The sequence below is a fragment of the Euprymna scolopes genome, chromosome 6 (genome assembly GCF_053919585.1).
Source record: "Euprymna scolopes isolate OS-2025 chromosome 6, ASM5391958v1, whole genome shotgun sequence".
Classification (NCBI taxonomy): domain Eukaryota; kingdom Metazoa; phylum Mollusca; class Cephalopoda; order Sepiida; family Sepiolidae; genus Euprymna; species Euprymna scolopes.
This window is the reverse complement of record NC_136487.1, coordinates 16,261,003-16,288,415: the sequence shown is the minus strand read 5'-3', so window position 1 is coordinate 16,288,415 and position 27,413 is coordinate 16,261,003. Positions and strand designations below refer to the sequence as shown.

Below are 27,413 nucleotides of genomic sequence, written 5' to 3'. Positions count from 1 at the left end.
GTATTGGCACTTTTATTAGTAGTATACACATTAAACTCTAGTCTCCTTTGAAGTAATCTTCTTCGGCTGCAATGCATTTGCTGTACCATTCCATCAACTTCTGGAAGGCCCATAGAAGTTCTTTTGTGTCAATGACTCATCACAGCCTCTTTCATCTCCTCAATTGTCTTATGACGGTAGCCTCTAAGGTGTTCCTTGAGCTTAGGGCATAACCAAAAATCACAGGGAACAAAGTCTGAACTGTGGGATCTGAATTGATCAGTTCAACCATCTCCCTGCTGTCATGACAATGTCTGTCTTTTTGATTTTCTCTGAGCACTCTTGGAACAAACTTCACGCAAATCTTCCACATCTTCAATTTCTCATGAATACTTGTGTATACAGTTCCCACACTGACATTAAACCGTGCACTTATTGTCTCTATAGACACACGACAGTCCTTATCCAATTAAATCTGGTGTTCTGACTTCCTTACTCCTCCCACATTTCTCATCATCCCTCACAGACTACCTGCCTTCTCTTATGCCACTCAAAAACTGATATTCGATTCATGCACATCAAACTGTGCACTTATTGCCCTTATCCATGAAATTCTTTATTTGGCCAATCAACTAGTGTTCTGACTTCCTTACTTCTCCCACACCTCTCATCATCCCTCACTGACTCCATGGCTTTCTTGAATCTCTTATGCCACAGAAAAAAGTGATGGTCGATTCATGCAACATGGTCCAAAAGCAGTCTGAAGCATTCCATACGTTTCTGTGGCATTTTTTTTCCAAGTTTAAAACAGAATTTTATTGAATACGGTCCTTCTAAAGTGTCCTCACGTTCAGATTGCATTTTGGAAATTCACCAGCTGTTGACACTCATTCTTTAGTAGGGTGTATTCTAATTCCTGCTGTAGTTGTTCTTTTGAACCTGAAATCATAAAAATTAGTCAGTCATCTCATAGGATGTATAGCAATAACATCCTCTTTTTTCAAGAGTCTACAACAATTTTAAATGTATGTACAAAAAAAGCCTGGAAACCTATTGAGGGCACCTTGTGTGTGTGTGAGATATATATATATATATATATATATATATATATATAATTATATATATATATATATATATATATATATATATATATATATATATATATATATATATATATTTATTATGACACTATATATACATATTTCAAGGTTGTACCATTGGTTTTTTTGTTTGTTTTTTTTTACATGGGGGTCACCACTTATCAAGGCCCGGAAGCCACTCAGGGATAAGGGTTATTGCAAGTACATTACGTTAGTGTGGAGATTTGATGAAGTGTTTACTTAAGGGGGCAGTTCATTAGGAATTTGTTAACGTTGGACTTGAAGACATCCAAGTTGTAGTCAGGTGGGAAGCAGGCAGACGGAACAGAGTTCCACAGGCGTGCAGTTCTAAGAAAGAAGCTTTGTTCATGGAATCCACGTTTTGATTTAGGCACAGATAAAGAATGGGGGAAATTTTTCACAGTGGATTCAGCTAGACGGGTGTTTTTCGTGAAAGATTGGCGAGGGGGTGACCAGAGATTGGAGTTCAGACGAGCACCTGCCATGGAAATAACGATAAAACAAGGATAGGCTCGCAACGTCTCTTCTGTGGGAGAGAGGTTGCAGGGTAGAGAAAAGGGCATCCCTCACTAAGCCACGAAGTCTATTTTGTACTCTGTCAAAGCAGGATAGGCTGTTTTTAGCAGCTCCTGTCCAGATATGGCAGCAGTATTCCATCCTTGGACGTACTTGGCTTTTATATAGATAGAGAATTGCATCAGTAGTGAGATATCTTCTGGAGTGGTAGAAGGATCCCACCATCTTTCCAGCGACCTTGGCAACAGACTTGATGTACGTGTTCCATTTCAGATCAGGAGTAAAGGTCAAACCCAGAAGCTTGTCAAAACACGGGGCCTCTCCCAGACGAGAGCCATCCATCACAATTGATGCCAGATGGGGATCAGAGCGTTGATGATGTAAGGATAGGAGTTTGGTTTTAGATGCATTAAAGGTAATCAGCCAGGTCTTCCCCCACTGAACCACGCGCTCGAGATCAGAGGAGAGAGAATCAGAGAGAACTTTGTCATTTACAGCCTTTGATGTATTGCCGTAGATGGTCATGTCATCAGCATAGATGTTAACGAATGATTTAAGTATGTGTTTAGGGAGGTCATTGATGTAGATCAGGAAGAGAGTTGGGCCCATTAATACTGCAGGCCTCCGATTTTTGTCCATCAACCACTACTCTTATGAGCCTATCGGAGAGAAATGATTTAATGATTGAGAAAACATTTCCAGTTATACCGTAGCTGGAAATCTTGTGAAGTAGACCCTTATGCCATACCTTGTCGAAGGCCTTTGATATGTCAAGAGCAATTGCCCTAGAAAGGAAGCCTTTGTCAAGAGATTCACTAATCCTGTGAGATATAACCATCAGCACATCTGCGGTAGATCTTGCAGAGCGGAAACCATATTGTGTGTCACTAAGAAGGTTGTTTCTGCTGAGGTGGTTGACTATTTCTCTATTTAATATGGATTCCAGCAACTTACTCATAACACACAGGAGACTTATTGGTCTGTACTGAGAGGGAGATGACTTATCACCTGAATTCTTAAATACAGGGCAAACTGATGAGGTCTTCCAGGGAGTCGGAAAGCACTTCTCCTTAAGGCAGCGCTTAAACAGTTTCATAAGTATGGGAGCAAGTTCTGGTTGAAGCTTTTTTAACACAATAATTGGGATGCCATCAGGGCCAGTTGCTTTACTGGAATCTAGGTTCTTTATTAGCTTGGCGACCTCCTGCACGGATATTTGTATGTTACCTAGCATATTCTGTGTTATAGGAGGAAATATGGGGAGTTGATGGCCTTCGTCGCATAATGTAGAATTAGCTGCAAAGTTCTTTGCAAATAGTTTGGCCTTGTCTGATGCTGACGAGATGACTTCTGGTCCATTGATAATGGTTGGGATAGAACGCACACTTCTGTTCAGGATCCTATTTGTTATTTGCCAAAACTGGTGGGAACCAAGCCGCTGATCAGCTACCTTGGATTTAACAGACTCGGCATATAGCTCTCTTGCATTTTTTATTACTCTTTTACAGTGGTTGCTGGTAGACGTGAAAGCAGCTTTAGTCTCAGTGCATCTATTACGTTGGTAGCTATGGAAAAAGTGATTTCTGTGCGCGATAGCAGCAGCACATTCTGGGGAGAACCATGGCTGGCTGTTAGGTTTTAGTTGGTTTCGTTACGCCGAATCAACCATGTAACAAAACCAATGGTACGATCTTGAAATATGTATTTATAGTGTCATAATAAATATTGTATCTTCAGCTCTCACATCCACGATCAAGCAGTTTATTGGATTTTTTTCATCGCCTCCTGACACGTTATATATATATATATATATATATATATATATATATATATATATATATATATATATATTTCTAATTGGTCTAAAGTAATTGCTATTTTCTGCATTCTGCTTGTATCCAGCTCCCTGATTGAAAATTGGATTGAAAACAAAACAAACAAAGAACAAATCATTGGCAAAGTATTGAGGATCAAAAAACAGCGAGAGTTTAAACTGATGCAATGTTACTTTGGAGGCTGGAAGGTAACTGATACAGATTTATTTCTAATTATGAAGAGTCGAACCACCGGGTGTTTTAAAAGAAATGAACTTGACCTTTTTTTTTGTTTTTTTTTTACATGGGGGTCACCACTTATCAAGGCCCGGAGGCCACTCAGGGATAAGGGTTATTGCGTGTACAGTAATCAATGAGATAGTATTGTAGTAATTATTAGTATTGGGGGTTTTGATAGAGTGTCTTACTTAAGGGGGCGGTTTGTCAGGAGTTTGTTTATGTTGGATTTGAAGACATCCAAGTTGTAGGCAGGTGAGAAACAGGCAAACGGAAGAGAGTTTCACAATCGTGCACTTCTTAGAAAGAAGCTCTGCTCATGGAATCTACGTTTGGAGTTAGGCACAGATAAAGAGTGGGGAAACTTATTGACAGTAGTTTCAGCCAGACGGGTGTTTCTTGTGAAAGATTGGCGAGGGGGGGGGGACGAGAGATTGGAGCTCAGACGAGCACTTGCCATGGAAATAACGATAAAACTAAGACAGGCTCGCAACGTCTCTTCTGTGGGAGAGAGGCTGCAGGGAAGAGAAAAGGACATCTCCCACTAAACCACAAAGTCCATTTTGTACTCTGTCAAGGCAAGATAGGCTGTTTTTAGCAGCTCCTGCCCAGATGTGGCAGCAGTACTCGATCCTTGGACGTACTTGGCTTTTATACAGATAGAGAATTGCATCAGTAGTGAGATATCTTCTGGAGCGGTAGAAGGATCCCACCATCTTTCCAGCGACCTTGGCAACAGACTTGATGTACGTGTTCTATTTCAGATCAGGAGTAAAGGTCGAGCCCAGAAGCTTGTCAAAACATGGGGCTTCTCCTAGACGAGAGCCATCCATTTCAATTGATGCCAAATGGGGATCAGAGCATTGATGATGTAAAGATAGGAGCTTGGTTTTAGATACATTAAAAGTAACCAGCTACGTCTTCCCCCACTGAACGACACGCTCTAGATCAGAGGAGAGAGAATTTTGCCATTTACAGCCTTTGATGTGTTGCCGTAGATGGTCGTGTCATCAGCATAGATGTCAACGAATAATCTGGAGCGGTAGAAGGATCCCACCATTTTCCCAGTGTCCCTGGCAACAGATTTGATGTACGTGTTCCATTTCAGATCAGGAGTAAAGGTCAAACCCAGAAACTTGTCAAAAAGCACGATGTAATGATCAAAGAAAAGTAATTCAAAACTGATTTCAAAAGAAAGGAGAATTATATCCCATTAAATAAGTGATCACCTAAATCAAAATAATAGGTAAACTTATGGAGGGTTTAACTGTTTCTTATTTGTTTTTAATATTCTTTGTGTTTTCAGGAAAAAAGATTAAAATATCGCCAATGTATCTACGTATTTCATGTTTGGCAGTAATCTAAACTTTAAAGGGTCATATTCTAGGAATTCTAAATTCAAATTGGACACAGTCGAACTCTTCATGAAACAAAGAACAATCTATTTGCCTGTGGAATTGTCTTCCGTTTCCTGCTTTCCGGCTGACTACAATATGGTTGTGTTCAAGTCTAAAGTAAATAAGTTCTTGATGAGCCGTTCTATATAAGTTATCAAATTTACCAAATTTTAATTACTAATGATTACTATGTTGTCCAATTTCTACTGTACCCCCTTTAACCCTTATCCTTGAGTGGCCTCTTGGCCTTGATAAGTGGTGATGCCTATGTAAAAAAAAAAAATCACTCAATACTTTTTCTAGATATACTTATAATAAAATTAAACACTGAATTATCCCTTAAAGTTCATCGCAAAACCACACACAAAAATGATTACATACATTGCTACTCACAGTATAAAAACAAAATAAAACAGGTTTCTACCAACGTGCATTCAGAATTTGGTAGTCCAGAATGTTTAGACAAAAACATTCAAATACACCATAAATCTTTGAAAACATTGCAATACCCTACAAATTTTATATTAACTGCAAAGAAAAAAGCCATACAATTATTTTCCACAAATAATTAGGAAAAAAAACATATAATAATAATCGATAATAAAATAAGAAATCAACCAATCAATCAAAAAACAAACAAACACTCATTTCATATACACATCCAAGATTTTGAATTCTAGCGACTATACTTATTCAAAAAAAAAAAAAAACGGAAACAGTCTCATATCTTTTAAAATTCTAACAGCTATATGTCGTTTTTTAAAAAAATTCACTCACTCCATGCCATGAACACAATACAATGTTTTTTTCGTTTGGAAATAGAACAACAACATCCATTTCACATTACAAGCACAAATATAATTTTAAATATCATACTGGTATTTTATTTCTCCAAATCAATCATCCTAAGGAAGTCTTGAAATAAAAACGAATATATAATTTTGGTTTGTTCCTTTTTCATATATATATATATATATATATATATATATATATATATATATATATATATATATATATATATATATTAAATTGTAATTCAATGAATTTCAAAAAACTCTCATTGAAATGAAATGAAGTGGTTGAGTTTCATATCAAAGAATCTTTATTATTCTAAGCAAGACAAAGAATGCTTTAGAAAATTAATCTCCTTAACCTATAGGGTTTCGATGTCTACCATCTCATCAGAGGAGAGAAAATATTAGCAAATACTCATAAAGGTGTGCACCCTATTTGCTAAAGTCAGTGAGACATGGAAAGTCAAAGTCAAAATAATAAATTTATCAGAAGTCCTGTAGCAAGAGGATTTGCAGAATATATATATATATATATATATATATATATATATATATATATATATATATATATATACTTTGGCAGCAAGTCATTGTTTATGCATGTCTGTTAAACATAACTGAGTTCGTCTTTATTTCCAATTTTGCTGGTAATCTTTTTTATTCATTGAGCAATCTTTTTTATTTTTTTTAGTAGTTGTTGTTTAGCCATATTCTCTAGCACTTTCCATCAGTACTTTCGATCATCTTCAGGAGTGGTTGTTGTTGTTGCCATTCTTCATCGAGGCTTGGGTGTATTAATAGTTAATTCACCCCTGCATATCTTACACCTACCTATATAACCAATATAAAATAAAATAGAATTGTTACTCAAACATGAAGAATATAACCTTTTCAATTAATCGTTTGTGAAAATAAGATTTTTGTGATATTTGATATGTTTTCATTTTAATCAATTATTCCATGATTAATCTAACTTAAATAATATTGTACCAGCAAACGATTCTTGTGCAGAATAGTGGATTTTGAAGCAAACACATTTCAGGTGAAAACATTACATACATGGCATGTCGAAATTGGTAAATTTCAAAAAATTACCAAAAATGATTAAGTAGAAAAATAATTACAAGTAAAAATAAAATTGCTCGAGTTTATCGATTGATAGAAATTTATTGCATGTTGTAATTTAGAAAAGTTCTCAAAATCCAGGGGATATAATTGTAATCAATTTGCCAATTCACCATTTTGAAATACAAAATTTCGAACCGTTATTGTTATAAGCTTTTATAAAATCTGCATCATATATTGTTATTTTTGGAATTTATACTTATTTCGACATGACATGTAAGTACATAATAATGTTTTCACCTGAAATCTGTTTCAAAATACACTATTCTGCATAAGCAACCAACAAACTCCTTAGTGTTTCATTAAGTAAAATGGGGAAAGACATATATTGATTACTAGTTTAGAGTATGACGTAGGTAGGTTCATAGGTTATGATAAGAACTAAACTTTGTGTTATTTTTTTTATTACAGGAGCTGACGAAACAGGTTGTAAATCGATATTCCAGTAAGCAGAACTATTATTGCAAAAATAATTCCATCATCATCATCATCATCATCAAGGAGGTAGTAGTGACTAAGTAATTAACGGAACTGTTGGAAACCCGGGTGTGCCAAGTTCGAATCCAGTTCGTTCCACAGGAACACTTTTAATTAGGGATGTTGGCGACTTTTATGTAGTCTCGCCTGTAAGTACGCGATGAGAAATAATTCTAATTAGAAAAGTATCAGGGAAAAGAATGCTATGGCCTCGGCTTTTATAAAAAAAAGAGATTTAACAAAGGAGATGAATGTTCGTAAAATGTTTGTAGGTATGTATGAATTGACAAGGAATGAATGTTCGTAAAATATAACTTATCTTTTGGAGATGGAGAGGGTTAGGGTAGGCCGGTCATCCTGCTGTCGGTGATGCGTGTCCTGACTTTTACTGGAAAGTGAGTCTCTTCTTTCATCAGCGCTAGCAGCCCGGCGTCTTCGTCTTCTTTCTCCTCTTCTCTCTTCTTTGGTTTGTGTGAGTTAGGCATCGTTTAGAATTGAAGGCATATGGCCCATAACATCAGAGCGTAGTCGGCTTCAGTTCACTGGTGCCTCATTTCTTTTTCTTCTTCATCTCTTTAGGTCGGGTGGGAGAATGTCCGTGCGTTCAGACGCAGCTGGGCGAAAATCTTCTGTTCCCTCCTCTCGGTTCCCTCAAATACCTCGTTTTTATAGTGGCAAACTGACTCCCAGCGACTGTGATATTTGAGGTGTTTATTTTAGGCGCGGAGCTCTGCCATTGGTTGATAATTATTCTGTGGTTATCTTATTTTTTTCTTCCCAAGCGGAAGCGATGCGTGAAGCCATGTGCAAACAACGATTTTTTATTTTGTCTCTCATGGTGGATGCGTTAACATCCGGCTGCCAATTCTCATCATGTTCCCACAATGTCAACAATTATCATCTCATTCATGAATGAACAACGCTCAATAACAACAATAAGAACAACAACAACAACCATAAACGTGCTTTTGTTAAAAAAAGAAGAAAAAAAAAAAAACACAGCCCGCAAACAAACAATAAATAATAAATCCAACGAGGCTTTTTTTTTTTTAACACAAGTCCTTTATTACCGTCTTGATGTCAACTTAAAAATATCTCATTGCTACTTATTTATTTCACCTGGCACTCGTTTGTCTTTCTTCCAACTACATGCTGGCTACAGCCAGCCTATTTTCACCTTCACTTTTCACGTCCATCTCCTTTGGCATCGATTTTTTCTCTCCGACCATGTGGTGCCCTTTTTTTTCTTTTTTTCTTTTTCTTCAAACACATGTCCAAGCACACTAGCCAATTTGCATACACATTTAAACGCTGCTCCTGCTGCTAATACAATCGCTTGCCCTCCATCTTTCAGCTGCTGCTGATATTTTCATGCTCACATGCATTCTGTTACATTGTCTGCAGCGATTTTTGTGTGTTCGTTTTGATTTCTGTTTATCTTTAAAGAAATTTTCAAAGAATGAAGAAATGTTATTCTTGTGGTTTTTGGATTAATTGGGCTAATGTTCCAACTTTGAGTGTTATTTGCACAACGTTTTAGTTGATGTAGCCTCCGATCTCCTTCAGGTGTATAAATGGCAATGTTTGATAAAAGAAAAAGAAGGAGTTAGCTCTACTCTTCCAAGATTTCGTATTCAACCTCCGTTTTTCATTACAAATAATTCAGATAATATCCCCCACTGTTTCGCTTGATATTTTTATTGACTTTATATTTTTTTTTGTAAATTTATTTTCAACTTCATCTAAATACGAAACCTCAGAAGTGTGGGGATACCTTCTCTTGGGGATGCATCCCTACTGCCTAGAATAATAAACTTTTCCATGACGTCACTTCCGTCCATGCCATCATTTCCAGGGAACAAGGACGGGTTGACAAGTCAGTCAGAGAGGGACACGCGGAGCAAAGAGCAATTTACCTTTTTTTATGTATTTTTTTATATTTTAATATTCGTTCATACATATTCATTTAACTGTTACTATGTTTTTCCTCATCAATTGTTCAAATACTGATACCACAACATCTTCCTCCTCCCTTTCTTTTACCAAACATGGCGACTTATACACCTGAAGAAAGTCTGAGATTACATCGACCGAAACGTTGTGCAAATAACACTCAAGAACATCAGTCTGATTACTCCAAAAAACAGAAACAATCATCTCTCATCTAAAAAATTCAGAACTTAAACGTTATTCTTATTTAAGTGATTCTGTAATGTGTTTTTCATCATCTTCAGTGGCTCAGCATCACATTGATCATGTTGGTAATGTTCAGCTTTGTGCGGTTGTCTTCACAGTGTGGCATCATATAACCCAGGATTCCATTCAACAACGTGAATACTTTGAGGTAAACATTCATGTAAATTACTATTATTTTTTTAAATCAAAGACATGTATTTTTTTTTTAATACACAGATTTCATTTTGTTTTTCAGTTGTGTTATAAGTATTAGGGTCTTATTGTTAATTGAATTAACCTGTAGTAGAAAATACTTGCAAGCATAAATAACATACAATGACTGACTATACTAAGCCTAAATACATAAATACATATTTATTACAATATCGACAAAGTGAATGAAAACAGCAACATTACAATACAGAACAATACAATAAAGTGGTACTCACTTTCGTGGTGGCTCTACCGTAAGTGGTAGGTAATATTATTCATTCTAGTCTTACTCTGATTCAAGTGGGCATCGTTCCCACAAGCGGTAAAAACATCCATTTCCTTCTGGTGCCAGAACTCTCTCTGTCCCTCTGGTCTACTCCGTAACCGGTGTTGTTTGTCCTTATTCCTCTACAGTTGTATCATTTATAATATATTTTACAATTTTATATTTTATATTTTATTTGCTTCCCAACTCTGACTATAACCGAAGTAACATCCATATTTCACCACTCATGCTCAGATCCTCACTTCTCCCCAGTTTAAATAAGTAGTTCTCTCCTTGAGGAGACCTCATCTTTGATAATTTTCTGGGATTGACTTTTGTTCCAGATCTAAAATGGAAGACTTACATCAAATCTGTTTTAAAGATTGCTAGAAAAATATTTGGATCATTCTACTTCTCCAGAAAGTGTCTAAATCCTGAGGCAATATTCTACCTGTATAAGAGTTAGATGCATCCTAAGATAGAGTATTGCTATCATATCTGGGGAAATACCACTTGGAGTACTCTTTTTTATCGTGACATGATACAAACTTGACTTTAGTGTGGTATGGCCTCTTCTCGCTCCAACAGTCTCTTTAACACAAAAGAGATATTAGTAGTTTTACTCTAATGTATCAGTAGGTTCATGATAAGTGCTCGACTGAGCTCCAATCCCTGATCCTCCCTGTAAAATTTTTACAAGAACTTATTTATCATAGCAAAGAACTATTTCTCTAGTATCTCTCTTTGTATCAAAAACCAAATGAAATTTCCATAAACAAAGTTTCTTACCTAGAACATCCACTCTGTGAAACAAAAAAAAAACATGAGGCCGCTTCTCAGTCGACTACAACATGGTCGTCTTCAAGTCTAATGTACACAAATACTTGGATATTTAATTCCTCTTGATTATTCTTCTGCCCATTCCACTCATTGTGTCTGGTTATTAGTAGTGACGATCATCGTCTGTTCAACTGACGATTATTTTAACCCTTGTGCTCCAGTGACCCCCAGGCTCTTTGATGGGTCACATCAGTCAATAAAAAATACCAATAATAAAGCAATTTGTAAGATTCGCAGGTATAACTCTTTCAACTGTCGTGAGTTGTTGCGAATAACTATCTGCTTTTATCACAGTTAATGTAGTTATTATGTGTAATGTTTTCATTTCTAAAAAGTTTAAGTAGTCTTTGTTTTTTTATATTGGTTTTCCACAAATCCAATTTTGAGGGGAGAAATAGTTCACACATGAGATAGAAACTAATATTCTCTCTACTATCTTAACTATCTTATTAGGGACTAGTCTGGGTGCCTGGCGTTACCCGAGCAAAAAAAAAATAAAGTTGTAGTAGGCAGGCTTGAACCCATGACACTAAGATGGAAAAGAAAGTGGAGGTGTGTGTAAGGGTGTTGGTTGAGCAAAAAAAAAAAAAATAGCATTAGTAAGCAGGTTCGAACCAGAGGAAAAAGAGGTGAAAAAAAAAAAACTGTCTTATTGATGAGCCTATCATAGTTGTGACGCAAGGGTTAATGACTTGCAAAAAAATGTCAGCAAAAAAAGCGATCCCTCCCTGTAGAAAAGTGCCCAGTTGAGGGTGAAGGAATTAATGTTTTTGGCCAATTTTTCAATATTTGTCGTCTGAAGGGTTGAACTGCAAAATGATACCGATCTTGTGAAAATCCATCGCCTCTGTCGAAAGTTTTAGGCATACATACATACATACATACATACATACATACATACATACATACATACATTTAAACAGACAGGTGAAATTTATATTATAGATAAATACGAGATGGACACAGCGAAAAGAGATCTTAGAACATTTCGCTCTTCGCAATTATCAAAGTTATCCTTTCAGTTATTACAGTATGATTGTCGATTTTCCTCATGCAACGTCCTATAGGCTGACTGACTCAAACCATAACCTCTGTCAACCTTGACATTTATGACGTCATGCCTCAAGTTGACTGACGTCACTTTGTTTTACTTTTAACCTATTTGACCTCACCTCACTTTACATGACTTCCTGTTATTTTTTGTGGAAATTAATTTATTTCACAAACTTTCACCGGTAGTTAGTTCAACTCTTATCACGATTGATCTTAGCTGATGTAATCGCTATCTGACATAGGACCATGCATTATGTAACATATGCATGATGCAAACGATCCTATGTATCTTATGATGGGAAGGGATGTATAGGCTCTGTTCACTGCATAATTTTGTTTTATTTGTTTTGATGACCAGATTAATTGTGATTATTATTAACATATAGTTGTATTATATTAATAGTGATGCTTATCAAGAAATGGATAATGTCATGACTTGAATATCATAGAGTGATCCCCCAAAAATGCCACCCATGGAATTTATAATATAAATCTCACCTGTCTGTTTAAATGTATGTATATATTTATATATGTCTCGCAAATCTTTCGACAGAGGCAATGGATTTTCACGAGATTTTTTTTTTTTTTTTTTACAAAGGCATCACCACATTATCAAGGCCCAGAGGCCACTCAAGGATAAGGGTTAAAGAGTGTACAGTAGAAGTTGGTCAATATAGTAATCATTAGTAATGAAAATTTGGTAAATTTAATAACTTATATGAAACGGCTCATCAAGAACTTATTTACTTTAGACTTGAACACAACCATATTGTAGTCAGCCGGAAAGCAGGAAAACGGAAGACAATTCCACAGGCGTGCAGTTCTAAGAAAGAAGCTTTGTTCATGGAATCTACGTTTAGGTTTAGGCACAGATAAAGAGTGGGGGAAATTATTGATAGTGTTTACAGCTAGACGAGTGTTTCTTGTGAAAGTTTTGCGAGGGGGGACCATAGATTGAAGCTCAGTTGAACACTTTCCATGAAAATAACGATACATCAGAGACAAACTCGCAACATCTCTTCTGTGAGATAGAGGTTGCAAGGAGGAGAAAAGGACATCTCCTACGAGGCTACGAAGTCTATTTTGAACTCTATCAAGGCAGGACAAGTCCTTTCTAGCAGCTCCTGCCCAGATGTGGCAACAGTATTCCATCCTTGGACGTACCTGGCTCTTATATAGATAGAGAATAGCATCAGCAGTGAGATATCTACTGGATCGATAGAAAGATCCCACCATTTTTCCAGCGGCCTTGGCAACAGATTTGATATACGTGTTCCATTTAAGATCAGGAGTAATGGTCAAGCCCAGAAGCTTGTCAAAACTTGAGGCCTCCTGAAGACGAGAGCCATTCATTTCAATTGATGACAAATGTGGATTAGAATGTTAATGATGTAAAGAGAGAAGCTTGGTTTTAGATGCATTAAAAGTAACCAGCCACTCCTTTCCCCATTGTACTACGTGCTCAAGATCAGAGGAGAGAGAATTGGAGAGAACTTGCTCGTTTACTGTCTTAGATGTGGTACCATAAATGGTAGTGTCGTCATCGGTATCATTTTAAAGCTCGACCCTTCGGACGACAAATATCGATAAATTTGCCAAAAATATTAATTCCTTTGCTTTCAACTGGGCACTTTTCTACAGGGAGGGGTCACCTTTTTCGCCTCTTTTTGATTGTCTAGACTTAATTTAAACCTGCATCACTTCCGGTTTGGTGATGAGTGCGACAGCTAACATGCCACGTTTTTTTTTTTCACTTTCTTTTCCTTCTTTGCAGTACGGGTTTGAGCCTGCCAGCCTACTACCACTTATTTATTTTTATTTTTTTTGGCGCTCGCAATGTTCCTTTTTTTTTGCTCAACCGACACCCTTACATACACCTACGTCATGGGTTCAAGCCTGCCTGCCTACTACAACTTTTATTTTTTGCTCAACACACACTTACAAACACCCGGGCAATGCTGAGCACCCAGGCTAGTTGGTAATAAAATTCAAATCTTTTCTGCAACCCAACCATATTCAGCACAAGTAAACATTGCAGTCTATGCTTGTCCACAAAGTTTCAGTTATGTCTAACAATCTTTATCATTGTTCAGTGACATGAAGGAACACTTTGGCGATTGTCTAATCAGTAGGGATTCACGCTCACCGAATCTTAACACTCCTGAATAATACAAATATTTGAGATTATATTATTATTATTATTATTATTATTATTATTATTATTATTATAATTTTTATTATTATTATTATTATTATTATTATTATTATTATTATTATTATTATTATTAACATATAGCTGTACTATATTAATAGCATTAATTGTGCAGTTGATTTGTGCATGTATAGTATTTAAATTCTGTTATTGTTTCATTTTATGACGTGTATGCCAATTTAATGATCAGATTAATTTGAATTATATGTTACTGTATGAAAATATATTGAAATATTTATCCATTTTTCGTAATCTTTGTTTCTGCACTGAAATCTGCTTATTAAAAAATGGATAATGTTTCTAAGGCAATTGCTCTTGACATATCAAAAGCCTTTGATAAGGTATGGCATAAAGGTTTACTCCACAAAATCTCCAGCTACAGTATAGCTGGAAATGTCCTTTTAATTATTAAACTATTTCTCTCTGATAGGTTCATAAGAGTAGTGGTTGACAGGCAGAAATCAGAATCTCATAGTATTAATGCTGGAGTCCCTCAGGGGTCCATCCTGGGTTCAACTCTGTTTCTGATCTATATTAATGATCTTCCAAATCACATCCTTAGATCATTCGTAGACATTTTTGCTGATGACACTACCATCTATGGCAACACTTCAAAGGCCGTAAACAACCATGTTCTCTCTGATTCTCTCTCCTCTGATCTTGATCACATGGTGCAATGGGGAAAGAAGTGACTGGTTAATTTTTATGCATGTAAAACCAAGTTTCTATCTTTATATCATCAACACTCTGCTCCCCATCTGGCATTAATTGAAATGAACGGCTCTCGTCTTGGGAAGGCTCCATGTTTTGACAAGCTTCTGGGCTTGACCTTTACTCCTGATCTGAGATGGAACATGTACATCAAATCTGTTGCTAAAGCTCCTGGAAAAATGGTGGGATCGTTCTACTGCTCCAGTAGATATCTCACTACTGATACAATTCTCTACATGTGTAAGAGCCAAGTACGTCCAAGAATGGAGTACTGTTGCTACATCTGGGCAGAAGCTGCTAGAAACACCTTGTCCTGCCTTGACAGAGTTCAAAATAGACTTTATAGCCTAGTGGGGGATTCCCTTTTCTCTTCCCTGCAACCTCTTTCCCACAGAAGAGATGTTGTGAGCCTGTCTCTGCTTTTTTATATTTTCATGGCAAGTGCTCATCTGAGCTCCACTCTATGGCCTGACTTTCATGTAAAACACTAGTCTACCTTAAACCACTATCGATAATTTTCCCCATTCTTTATCTGTGCCTAAACCTAAATGTACATTTTATGAACAAAGCTTCTTTCTTAGAACGGCATGCCTGTGGAACTGCTCTGCTTTCCAGTTTTCCAACTGACTACAATATGGTCATCTCTAAGTCCAACGTGAACAAGTTCTTGATGAGCCATCCTCTTAAGTAATCCAATTTGCCAGTTTTCCACTGCTAAATATTACTACATTTTCCTATTGACAACTGTACATTCATTAACCCTTATCCTCGAGTGGCTTCCGGGCCTTGATAAGTGGTGATTCCTATATATAAAAACAAAAAAATATCATGAATTGATTTTTCATAGAGTGACTCAAAAAAATACCACCCACAAAATTGGTAATAAGATTCATCATCCTTTTCTTCAATCCAACCATATTTAGCACAAATAAACTTCAGTCTATGGCTGACCTTGATTTTAGTTTCTAAGTCATTTTGATTGATTGATCCTTTTTTTAATGGCAGTTCTTTTTATTTTAAATGTGTTATCCTTTTTTTCCTAACCTCACCAGATGACCCTGGTTTGTAAACTTTTTGTTTTGTTTTTATTTGAAGTGATGACTTATTTGCGATTTTTTGTTGTGTTCTTCTAACCAAGGTCATTGCATTATGGCCAAAAATAAAGTCACAGAAAAATAAGTAACAGAAAAAAGGTACAAATTTTGGTAGAAAAAAGGTCACAGTTCATTTAGAGTGACCGGCCAAATAAGTTAGTTACTATTAGAGGTTTCTTTCATTTAATATATGAAGTTATCACGTGAGAATTAAAAAATTGGACCTGAATAAAATTTAAGCTGATATATCAATCTTTGATTCTAACTAGCTAATTTTTATTTGTTATTGTTGTACCATGATATTGACACTATAATGACATACTTCACGACAGTTTGTGTTTTTAAAAAGTTATGTAGCTCCGTTCGAACGACTGATAATGACAGCATTTTTCATTTATGATAAAAAAAAATCAAAATCAGCAAGGGGAAGAACATAAAAAGTTATCTGCCCTTACAGCTAAAATTTTATTTCTTTTTGTGTATAATCTTAAAATATATACAAATAAATATACTGATATATGAACTAAAATGATTTCACTGCATCCTGGGCAACATCAGGTAGACACAACCTTAAAAAGAGAGAATTTGTTAGTTATCCATTCTGTTAAATGCAGATGCATTCATTACTCTGCGTCTTTTTTCTGTGACTTTTTTTTACCTGTAACTTATTGTATACTTTCTATGATAATAAAAGAGACAAAATATTTACACACACATATGCACACAATTAATATTTTAACGCTTTATGAGGATGGCGCATAGCATCAAAATATTAATTTTAAACAAGTAAATATTTGTTTATTGTTATTATTGTGTACTTTCTATAATAACAAAAGAGACAAAATATTGACACACACACACACACACACACACATGCACACACTTAATTAATATTCCGACACTATTGCCTTCTTTGCTTAAATGAAAAACTATTTATCACAAAATTTAAGGATTGGGATAAACTCTTAAATAAGAAACAGGAAACCTCCATAAATTGCAGACATTACAAATAGCATCTGCTCTCTCACTTGCGAATTACTCCCCAATATATTCAACTCCAACACGACCCATATGCAATATCCGACAGTTGAACACCTACGCATCCTAACCTCCTCAGGTCCAACATTCACGAAATCCAAAACTACACTTTTCCTGAGTAAAACCATGCATAAAATTTTTTTTAAATAAATAAATAAAAAATAAAAAAGGCTAAATTCAACTATCATAAGTTTATAAATGACATATATCCTGAATTTTGCAATTAACATCATTAAAAAAGTCTTTAATAAATTTGCTAATACACAAATTAATGAATCAACATTAAAGGAACATACCAAAGAGAAATTTATATTGGGGAGGTCCAAAAATAACCGATTTTGTTTATGTAAGATAAAGCAGAAAAAAAACAAAAAAAAACTTCTTTTGCCGAGGATTAATTTTCGCTCTTCATTTAGAATTCCGTTTTCGAAAATAAGGGTTGTTGCCTGATGAAGTCTCTAGTTAGTAAATACTAGTAGACCGAAACATGCTCATGACTGTGTAGCAACTAACTACTGCTTATGTAAAGACAAATGTAACCTGCTCTACGTCTGTATTGAGCACTCTTGTATGAACCTCGTTATATTTCACTGGTTACCCTACCTTTGGAAAATATTAACCTCAAATTATATATATATATATATGTATATATATGTATATATATATATATATATATATATATATATATATATATTGTTTTTAAAATATAATTATCCACTGACATGTGTTTCGTCGTCTACGACTCATCAGAGTGACTGAATCTAGCGAGATTCGAAATCGGGACCCTATGGTAAGAAGCCTAAACTCTTACCAATAAACTCCCATGTAGGGAGCAGCATATATATTGTTTTTAAAATAGGAGTACCAAATTGGTTAAAGGAAAAATTATTCCCAACTCGCATTAGGTAAAAATGCACTTTTGTAAATAATTGAATTCATTCAAAATGTATTGCAAAAACAAAAACAAATAACATCTACGTAAATCACGATATATCCAAAAAAATCGTGCGAGGTGGACGACTGGTAAGAGTTTAGACTTCTTACCATGGGGTCCCGATTTCGAATCTTGCTAGATTCAGCCACTCTGATGAGTTGTAGATGACAAAACACGTGTCAGTGGATAATTATATTTTAAAAACAATATATATGCTGGGGGTTCCAAATTGGTTAAAGGGAAAATTATTTCCAACTCGCATTTACGTAAAAATGCACTTTCATAATTAATTGAATTATTTCAAAACGTATCACAAAAACAAACAGCATATATATATATATATATATATAGTATTTCAAAAGATTATGATGTGTTATTGATTTAAATAATACCAGTCATTTTCATAGTAATCAAGGTGTGATAAATGAAAAAAAAAAAACTTTTACGTTTATCTTAATAAAATGATAAACAGAAAATAAAATAAAATAAACAAATAGCAGAGGCATCCAATAAGATGCAATAAGGATATAAGAATTATCATCTGTTTCATTGTTCTTACAATTGCCCCAACAAGTTCTGCGACATTGTTCCAACAAATAAAAGTGATAAACAAAAAAGAACTAAAAAACATAAAAATAAAAAACATATACATAAAAATATAACAGGATTTATTTATGCTCACAAGTAATACAACGAAATATGCGACAGATGTCAAAATTTTCTAATACAAATAATGGAGATGATATAAAAAAAAAAAAACTTACCAATATGCACAGAAGGACAACTGGTCATAGGATTTGTTTGAAAAAAAAAAAGAAGAACAATGGACAAACAAATGTGATGTTACTTTGGTGACTAACCAAAAAGGTTAGCAGCAAGGGGGAAAGAGAAAATATGCTCTTGATCAGGCTATAGTTTACTGCCTTGTGGTCATGTGATCTGAGATCCATGCATTAAGAAAAAGCAATTTCAACAAGGAATTAAACAAAATTTCATTATTTAAATAGATCAAAACACAGGAGTATAATTTAGCATACTGAATTACTTCCCTTTGTTTTTACTCTTAACGTTTGAGAGACAAACTTCACTTGACATATTTATAACGGACGTACAAACGACAGGAGCAGCAACAGTAGAAGCAACACGAGCTGTTATTGTAACGAAACAGTATACTCTTATTGTACCTATTTACTATGCCTCCCCACGCGACAGAGTTAGACACCAGGGTCGTTTTTTAACGTGGAGAAAAGGTACAAAAATAAAAATTGTCTCAGTCGTGAAGGATTTCTCCTCCACCGAAAGAGAACAAGAAATAGAAGTGCAGCATCTGAAGAACAGATACTACACTTTGAGATATTAAATCTTTTATTCATGTTAAAAAAATACAGTCAACGATGAACAATACTACACTTTGATCTTGTCCCGAAGGCCAAGTAATATTGTAACAGAGCATTAATGAATGGGAAAAGCAACAGCAGCCGCTGGATAGCTGACTAGCGAAAATGTTAGCAGCAGCAGCCGTTTCAGCGATATGAAAATTAGCAAGTGTGTGCGAACTTGCATCACAAGAAAAGGATAAAAAATACACCACATGGTCAAGAAGGCGAAGATAGATGTGTGACTAAGGCCGACATGACGTAGCGGGGAGAGAAACTTTTAAAAAGCACATGTAATATGGTAGAGCTTGGTAAAACACGTGTGGGTGTGAAAAGACTTTTGAAAGATAATGAAATACGTTATTGTTGGAAGGAATAAATGTATTTCATTTGCACTTTAAAAAAATGCTGAGTCGGATTTTATTTCTTTCCCTTTTTCTTTTTTGTTTGTTCCTTTGTGACAAAGTCTCAGACAATGTGTGGATCCGAGTATTGGTATGTAGCAACACAGCTAAAGTGTAACGGCCATGTTACACTATTATGATTTGGCACTATGCTTAATTTTAAATCTGAGTGCTCATTGGTGCAAGCATTTAACTTTCTCTCTGACTTGTCCAATCAGAAGTCATCCCAGAAAAGAAATTAAATACTTGCACCAACCAATACTTAGAAATTAAGCATAGATTCAAAATCCTAATGTTGGCCTCTGATATCGCTGCTGCTGCTGCTTCTGTTGCTTGTATCTCCATTAGATGTTGATGTAAAAAAATAAATGAGGTTGGAATACAATAAAGATGTAACTCAGAAAGGAGATGATTTCATTCATTAGTCCATTATGTTAGGCTTATAATTGTATCAAAATTCGTTCATTAGGTAGTTTTTCATAAATTTTGCATGAAGTTATATGACCATAAACGTAACAAACTAACTAAGACCGATTTTAAAATGAGCCCAAGTAAACAGAAATAGCATAGTTGTTTGCATTATTATAACAGCGATCACAAGGGGAGATAACTAATGCTTTACTTGTTTATTCCATAATTGATAATTCCATCTTCCTTATTTTTAATCTAAACTTACCCCCCCCCCCAACACACACATACTCTTCAGCAATTCTTCACTTTGTCTCTTTTATTATGAATTATTGGATATTTTCAGTTGTGTGTATCGACATAACTTTCTGCTTACTGACTGAAATAAACTTGTCTCTCATCGTCACTGTTTTTTTTAAGTCCAGTTTAAGACCAGGGTTTCAAATGTTTTTGAAGACCATCTGTAAAACCTAATCACTTAATAAATTTGTCTAACATTTTCAAGCTCAACTTCTTTTTGTAAATCCTGTACATTCGTAGCTCAAAGGTAAAAGAAATGAATCCAAATTCATTGGCTCTGTTATAAATAAAGCAAAGAAATTTGAGACCAGATTTTAAAAAATGTAATCCTTTGCATTTTACTCATACCTACAGAAATGACCTGTCATTACCTTTCCATGTGACCCTACACATCGACCCTTTGTAACCCTTTTAGTTTGTCCTTCCATCCAATCCAATCCAATCCAAAATGACACTATCCCTAGGTGAATTTAACTGACTTCCTCCAGAGGAGGCAGTTTTATGGGAGTATTAAATTCACAAGCGGTCTCCAGTTACATATATATTCCCATTAGAAGAGATAATGACGTTAAGTTTTTGTAACTCTTGCAGAGCAGTGTCAACGTCCTCCTACATACAGCGCCTGGTATTCCAAAATTGATCACCCGTCTGGTACTGACCATGCTCCACGTTGCTTAACTTCAATAATCTAATGAGAACTAGGGTGTAAACGTGATTATGCTTTATTTTGGCTTGTCCTTGAATTCTTTCAAATGACATCCATTATATCACAAAAGAGAAAATGAAAACTGGCATAGCCAACATTTAATATATTACATTAGTAGGGGCCAGTATCATAAATTTGTGGTAATGGAAAGGAAAATGGGCCTTGTGAGCTATATTTCATACTAAGCTGATGATATATCCTTGGCAATCAATCTGACAACCTAGGGACTGTTTTGGCAGTACCAGACATTTTTGGGGGGGGATGAGATATGATTCAGATTGCCCCTAAGAAGTGCATCCTCCTAGGCATTTTGTGAAGGAAGTTAGTTCATTGCTGATCACCTAAAGCACAAATGCTCACAGGTCTATTCATAGTTATTTTTGGATCCAGCTAGAGTGCCCTCTTGGGGTAACTGGCTTTCTTCACTTTCCAGCCATGTGGCACATCTTACTGCTTCATCATCATCATTTAATATAATATTTATTTTAACGTGCGTTTTACAAACTGGCATGTGTTGGACTGTTTTAAAAATTGATTTCCAAACTAACCTATCTCTGACCAGCTGTTTATCTGCTACCCATTAACTCCAGCAGTAACTGCACTATTATGTAGATTGTTACTTAAGGCATAATAAATTTAATTTTAAATTAGTTCAATATTGTCTCTGCCAAATATTCTGTTTTGATATGAGCAATTATTTAATGATTTTTTTTAATGCATGAAGCCATTTGATGTAAGGACCTAAAATAATCAAATACAACTTCAAGATCAAAAACCAACCAATGATAAGTGTTATATGGGTAGATTCCGACTCCAAAAACAGCAGTCCCCCCCACCCGCCCCCTTAGTCAGAATGTGAGGAATAAAGGAAATTTTTTTTTTTGAAAAGCGAGTTTTACAGTGGAGAATATGAAAATATTTTTGTTCTAAAAAGAACAAAAATATTTTCATATTTTCCACTACGAAAAAACTCATTGTATTTTCTACAAACATTTGAACTTGGACTTTTCCTGTTCTTTTCTCCTGTTTTCATTGTTAGGCACCTAACCTGTTGCTTTGTTTTATTGCAAGTGTGTATATATTTGTGTATGTACAGGTGTTAATAATTGTACATGTGACCTCGTATCTGTGAATGTGTGCAGGTTTCTTAGTATGATAAGTTGGTATGCATATACATAGTGTAAAGTCGCTTGATGAACACGACTATTTAATTTAACATTTAGTCGGATCACTACTTTTCATCAGAATTATTTTTTTTATTTTTACACTTAAATGATGATTAGAAAACTGAAAAAATAAAAAAGGTACAATCAAGTGAAGGAATTCTGTTATGTTTAACAATTTTTGCTTAAATGAAAGAATGCTGCCCAAATACACGGAATATATATATATATATATATATATATATATATATATATATATATATAGCAGAACTGGTAAATAATGAAAACTTGAAGAAGGTGCTCAATATTATTGCAGAGCAAATATATATATTTTATTGTATTACCGTTTTATCTGTTTAGTTACGCATGTTTCTGCTACTGAATCGTATTAGCGATCCAGTAACTTCGTCAGACTTGGACAGAAGGCTTCTGTCCAAGTCTGACAAAGTTACTGGATCGCTAATACTAATTAAAAAAAATATGTATATATATATATATATATATATATATATATATATATATATATATATATATATATATATATATATATAGATTTTGCGATGGATAATGGAAGAAATGACGCTTTTTTTACTTAAATGTAACACAAGATTCTTCCGTAAAAACAATCAAATCTTTTCTGGTTTCAACATCATAAGTAAAGTAAACAAATGAGTATAAACAATCGGTTATAAGAAATGTATATATCTTATCACGGGGAAAGTTAGCTCAGGAAGTAGAGCCTCGAGCTGTCATTATAGGTGGTAACTAATGTTTGGGATTCTTGCGCCAGATGTATCTAGCTGCACTGATGAGTCTTGAAAAGATAAAACACGTGTCTGGGAGTGATTTTATTTCAAATATATAAGCAGATACATGGCTACATAGATTTTTTTAAATTAATTGTTAGGGATGGGGCATTTTACCGGATACCAAACATTCGTCATGTCTCATACTTTCCAACTGAGCGATCATTTTTTAAGAGCATAACCGCCGTTTTAAGTGCAATTGTTTTTATCTGTCTAGCACTTTGTTCACCAGGTATATTTGCCAGGTAGTTTTTAAAATTCTTTTCCATGAATCCGGTTGCTCCTATAATTACTGGAATGACGGGAATTTCAAGATTCCAGTTTCTTTTCATATCATACATAAGACTTGTTTATCTTTTCCTTCGCAGCTCTGTTTAACCTGACATCATGGGGGTCACTAACATAGATATATATGCCTGCTAATGAGTATGTGTATGAGTGTTAGTATGAGTATGTGCAACCGGAAGAAACGGTTGAAAACGAGGCATACACCGTATATTACGACCATGTAATCCCTACAGCCACATACTTTGAAAATGCTATTGTCAAACCTGACATAGCAGGTCCTGGATATGACCTTAAACTATATCCAGTGGTGAGACCCCAGCTTGTGGGCTTTCGGGAGTGTGGAGCCACCCTTTAATTGCCATTGCTCGCAGGTCCACTCTGACCCGAAGTGGTAGTACCTGTTAGGGTCCCAACTATGGGTTAAATAGAAACCGATTTGAAAACAACAAATATATTCTAATAAAAAAAATTGGATTCAGCATTAAATAACCTGAAAAGGGTTGATATGCTGTAAAACAAAAACAACCAACCAACCAACCTGATACAGTAATATGGAATAAGACAGAGAGTGGCAACCTTGGTTGAAGTGAGTGCCCCTAATGATGGAGGTCTGAACAGGGCTGAAAGGGAGAAACAGACAAAATATCAAGGTTTCATGTATGATATGAAGAGAAATTGGAATCTTCGGGAGATATCAATCATTCAAGTGTTTATAGGTGCCACTAGGCGTATGAAAGAAGAACTTTAAAGCCTATCTAACCAGTATTCCTGGTGAACCAAGTGCAAGAGAGATCCAGACAACTGCATTTAAGGGGGCCACGAGGATCCTGAAAAGAGCTCTCGGTTGGAGTCAATAAAAGTGAGTGAATGTTGGCAGCTGGTGTGGTTTCCCTATAACCAGCTTATAAACCCAAAATAAGACAAATTAAAAAATAATGTGTGCATCCATTTATTACTGAGTGTGTGTTAATGTCTACTTATATGTTGATATGCATGTGCATGTTTAAGATTAATGACATAACAGCATGACCATTGTTTTTTTTTTATATATATATAGAACTAAACCCTAATTTTCAAATGTGACTTTTGGAGTGTTGCCATGTTTTGGTTATTTTGTTTTTATTATAACATTTGATTAATAAACAGATGTCATCGTCATTATCATCATCATCACCACCGTCATCACCATCGGCAGCATCATTTTCGTCATTATCATCATCAGCAGCAGCATCAGCATCCTCATCATCATCTTTGTCATGATGATGATGATCATCATCATCATCATTGCCATAAAATGCTACTATGTTTGTGTTTTGTGCATGCGTTTTTTCACATTGGAAAACCATTTGTCTGTTTCCTGAGAGAAAATGGGGGAAAAGAGTGAAGGGACAGAAGAAAAACGAGAGATATAAAAGACAGAAGGAAATATTGGATTTCTTGTGATTTTCAAATGGACACAGTGACATGGGAGTAGCCATATTGTAAACATCCATGATATTCATACCAATACATAAGATTTATCGCCTTCTCTCAAATCACGTTATAAATTTGAAAATAACATGAAATCCTCTTTCCCTAGTATCTCACGTCACCTTTTGTGACCCCATCCACTTTTCTCTCATGTCTATATAAAGTTTTAAAATGGACAAATTAAAAAAAAAGTCAACCATTTTCATTGCAAATTATCCTTATTCATTTTATGGCCATAGTATAAATAACTGAATACAAAAAATATGAAAAATATTTTTTGAATATATTTTATTATTATTAAAAAAAAAAACGTTTCCTTCATTTTTTTCTCACCATTTTATCACGCTGCATTTTCTCTTGTCTCTCCCTTTCTCTTTCATAGTTGCATTATTATTAATTTATTCATTTCATCTGATTACATCCTTTGGCCTATCCGCTTTTTTCAAAAAAACATTATAAACCTGTAAAGAAGGTATACAAAATTTTTATTGTCCAACAAGAAGTACAAAAAAACAAGAAAACCGTATACGGTGGAGTTTCAAAGAATGCACTTATTCTCATCAGATAGAAGAGGTTTGCAAAATATACAATAAATTTTGCAGGTTTATGCATTAAAGGAAACAAAAATACAAAATTAATCATACTTGCATAATATATATATATATATATATATATATATATATATATATATATATATATATATATATGAACAAATGATTAATAAAACATGTTAAAAGACATCTTGAAAAAGAGTTAGAAACATATTTAATTTTAAAAAAGGAAACACAAGATAAGTGGATAGTTCTTAATCCACAGAGTTTCGAAGAAATACTCTCCTGCTCATCAGAGGGCAGGAATTAGCAAAATGCAGGATCGGATTTTGCATATAAAAGTATTTAATGAAACTACAAGTAAGTCACAGATCTTACTTGGTTAAAAAAAAGGGTGAGGTAAGGGGAACAGGAGGTAAAAGAAAAATAAAAATAAAAAGATTTCACATGAATGGATAGTCCGGTGAAGGGTAAAAATCAAAAAATGATAAAATCCAAAACGGTCGAATTTAAAATTTCAATCCGATAGGTAAATTCCAAATGGTCCAAAATAATCCAAAAGGCAGAGTTCCTTGGAAAAAGCGCAAATGGAATGAATTCCAAATCATTAAAAGTAAAGTACTGGAGAGAATATTTAAAAACACGTCTGTCAAGGCTGGATGAATAAAAAAAAATCATATATATATATATATATAGTCAAAAGAAAAAAAATATATATATATAGTCTAAAGAATAAAAGAAATGCAGAAATAAAAATAGAAGGAAAAAAATATTAATTTTAACCTATCGCATACTATTCAACCACTATATATATATATATATATATATATATATATATATATATATATACATACATATACAGTGATGATCATATTTATTGGCACGGTAAAATAAAAGTTAAGTTTTGTCTAATAAATTCTAAAAAAGGGATTAAATTAAAGAAAATAACAAAGTATATTATGTATTTTTAACTGGCCTTTCCGATGCAGCAATCGGATTTTAGAAAAAATAAATAACAAAGGAACAACAAACATAATTGCAAAAAACCCTTGTTCAAAATTATTGGCACGATTTATTTAATAATCAATTGTATAGCCTTTGGTCTTGATTACCTTCCTCAGTCGCTTTTCATAGTTTACAACCAAGTTGTTGCACTCTTCAGTAGTAATTTTAGCCCACTCTTCCTGACAATAATCCTCCAATTGAATAAGATTCTTAGGCTTCCTTTGCATTACCCTCAATTTTAATGTTCTCCATAAATTTTCAATTGGATTAAGGTCTGGGCTTTGTGATGGCCACTCCAAAACATTAATATGATTGTCCTCAAGCCATTTCTTAGTCAGTTTAGCCGAATGCTTTGGGTCATTATCTTGCATGAACCACCAACGACGACCAAGTGAGAGCTCTTTAGCAGAGTCTTTCAGGTTTTCATCCAATATTTTAACATAATCTTCCTTTTTTATGCTACCTGTGACCTTAACAAGTCGCCCTGGTCCAGAGGCAGCAAAGGATCCCCAAAACATCAAACTGCCTCCACCGTGCTTCACTGTGGGTATGGTGTTCTTAGGCAGGAAAGCTTCGCCAGATTTTCTGTAAATATAAGACACTTTATTATGGCCAAATAACTCTATTTTCGTTTCATCAGTCCATAGAACACGTTTCCAGAATGCAACATCTTTATCAATATGACGTTTTGCAAAGGCTAGCCTTGCTTTCAGGTGCATAGGCTTCAATAAGGGAGTCTTTCTCGGACGACATGCTTTTAAACCAGCTCTCTTCAAAACTCTACCAACTGTATGTCGAGATACATTCACTCCAGAGGTGCTCTGTTCATCAACAATCTCCCCAACAGAGATCCTTGGGTTTTGTTTTACTTGTCGAACAATTTTCCGTTCATCTCTTGGGGAAAGAATCCTTTTTCTCCCTCTACCCTCTAAACTCATAAC

The 27,413-nt window shown here is 34.8% G+C and overlaps 1 protein-coding gene across 2 annotated transcripts in view; it reads left to right on the top strand.

The window, feature by feature from the left end:
* LOC145277534 (F-box and leucine-rich repeat protein 13-like) overlaps positions 1–27,413 on the top strand; it is a 117,636-nt gene that overhangs the window by 16,577 nt on the left and 73,646 nt on the right. For both annotated transcript variants that reach the window (XM_080128986.1, XM_080128987.1), the window contains exons 5-7: positions 3,519–3,639; positions 7,395–7,428; positions 9,695–9,804. In XM_080128986.1, the coding sequence (XP_079985112.1) occupies positions 3,519–3,639; positions 7,395–7,428; positions 9,695–9,804 (265 nt within the window). The remainder of the gene's footprint in view (positions 1–3,518; positions 3,640–7,394; positions 7,429–9,694; positions 9,805–27,413) is intronic.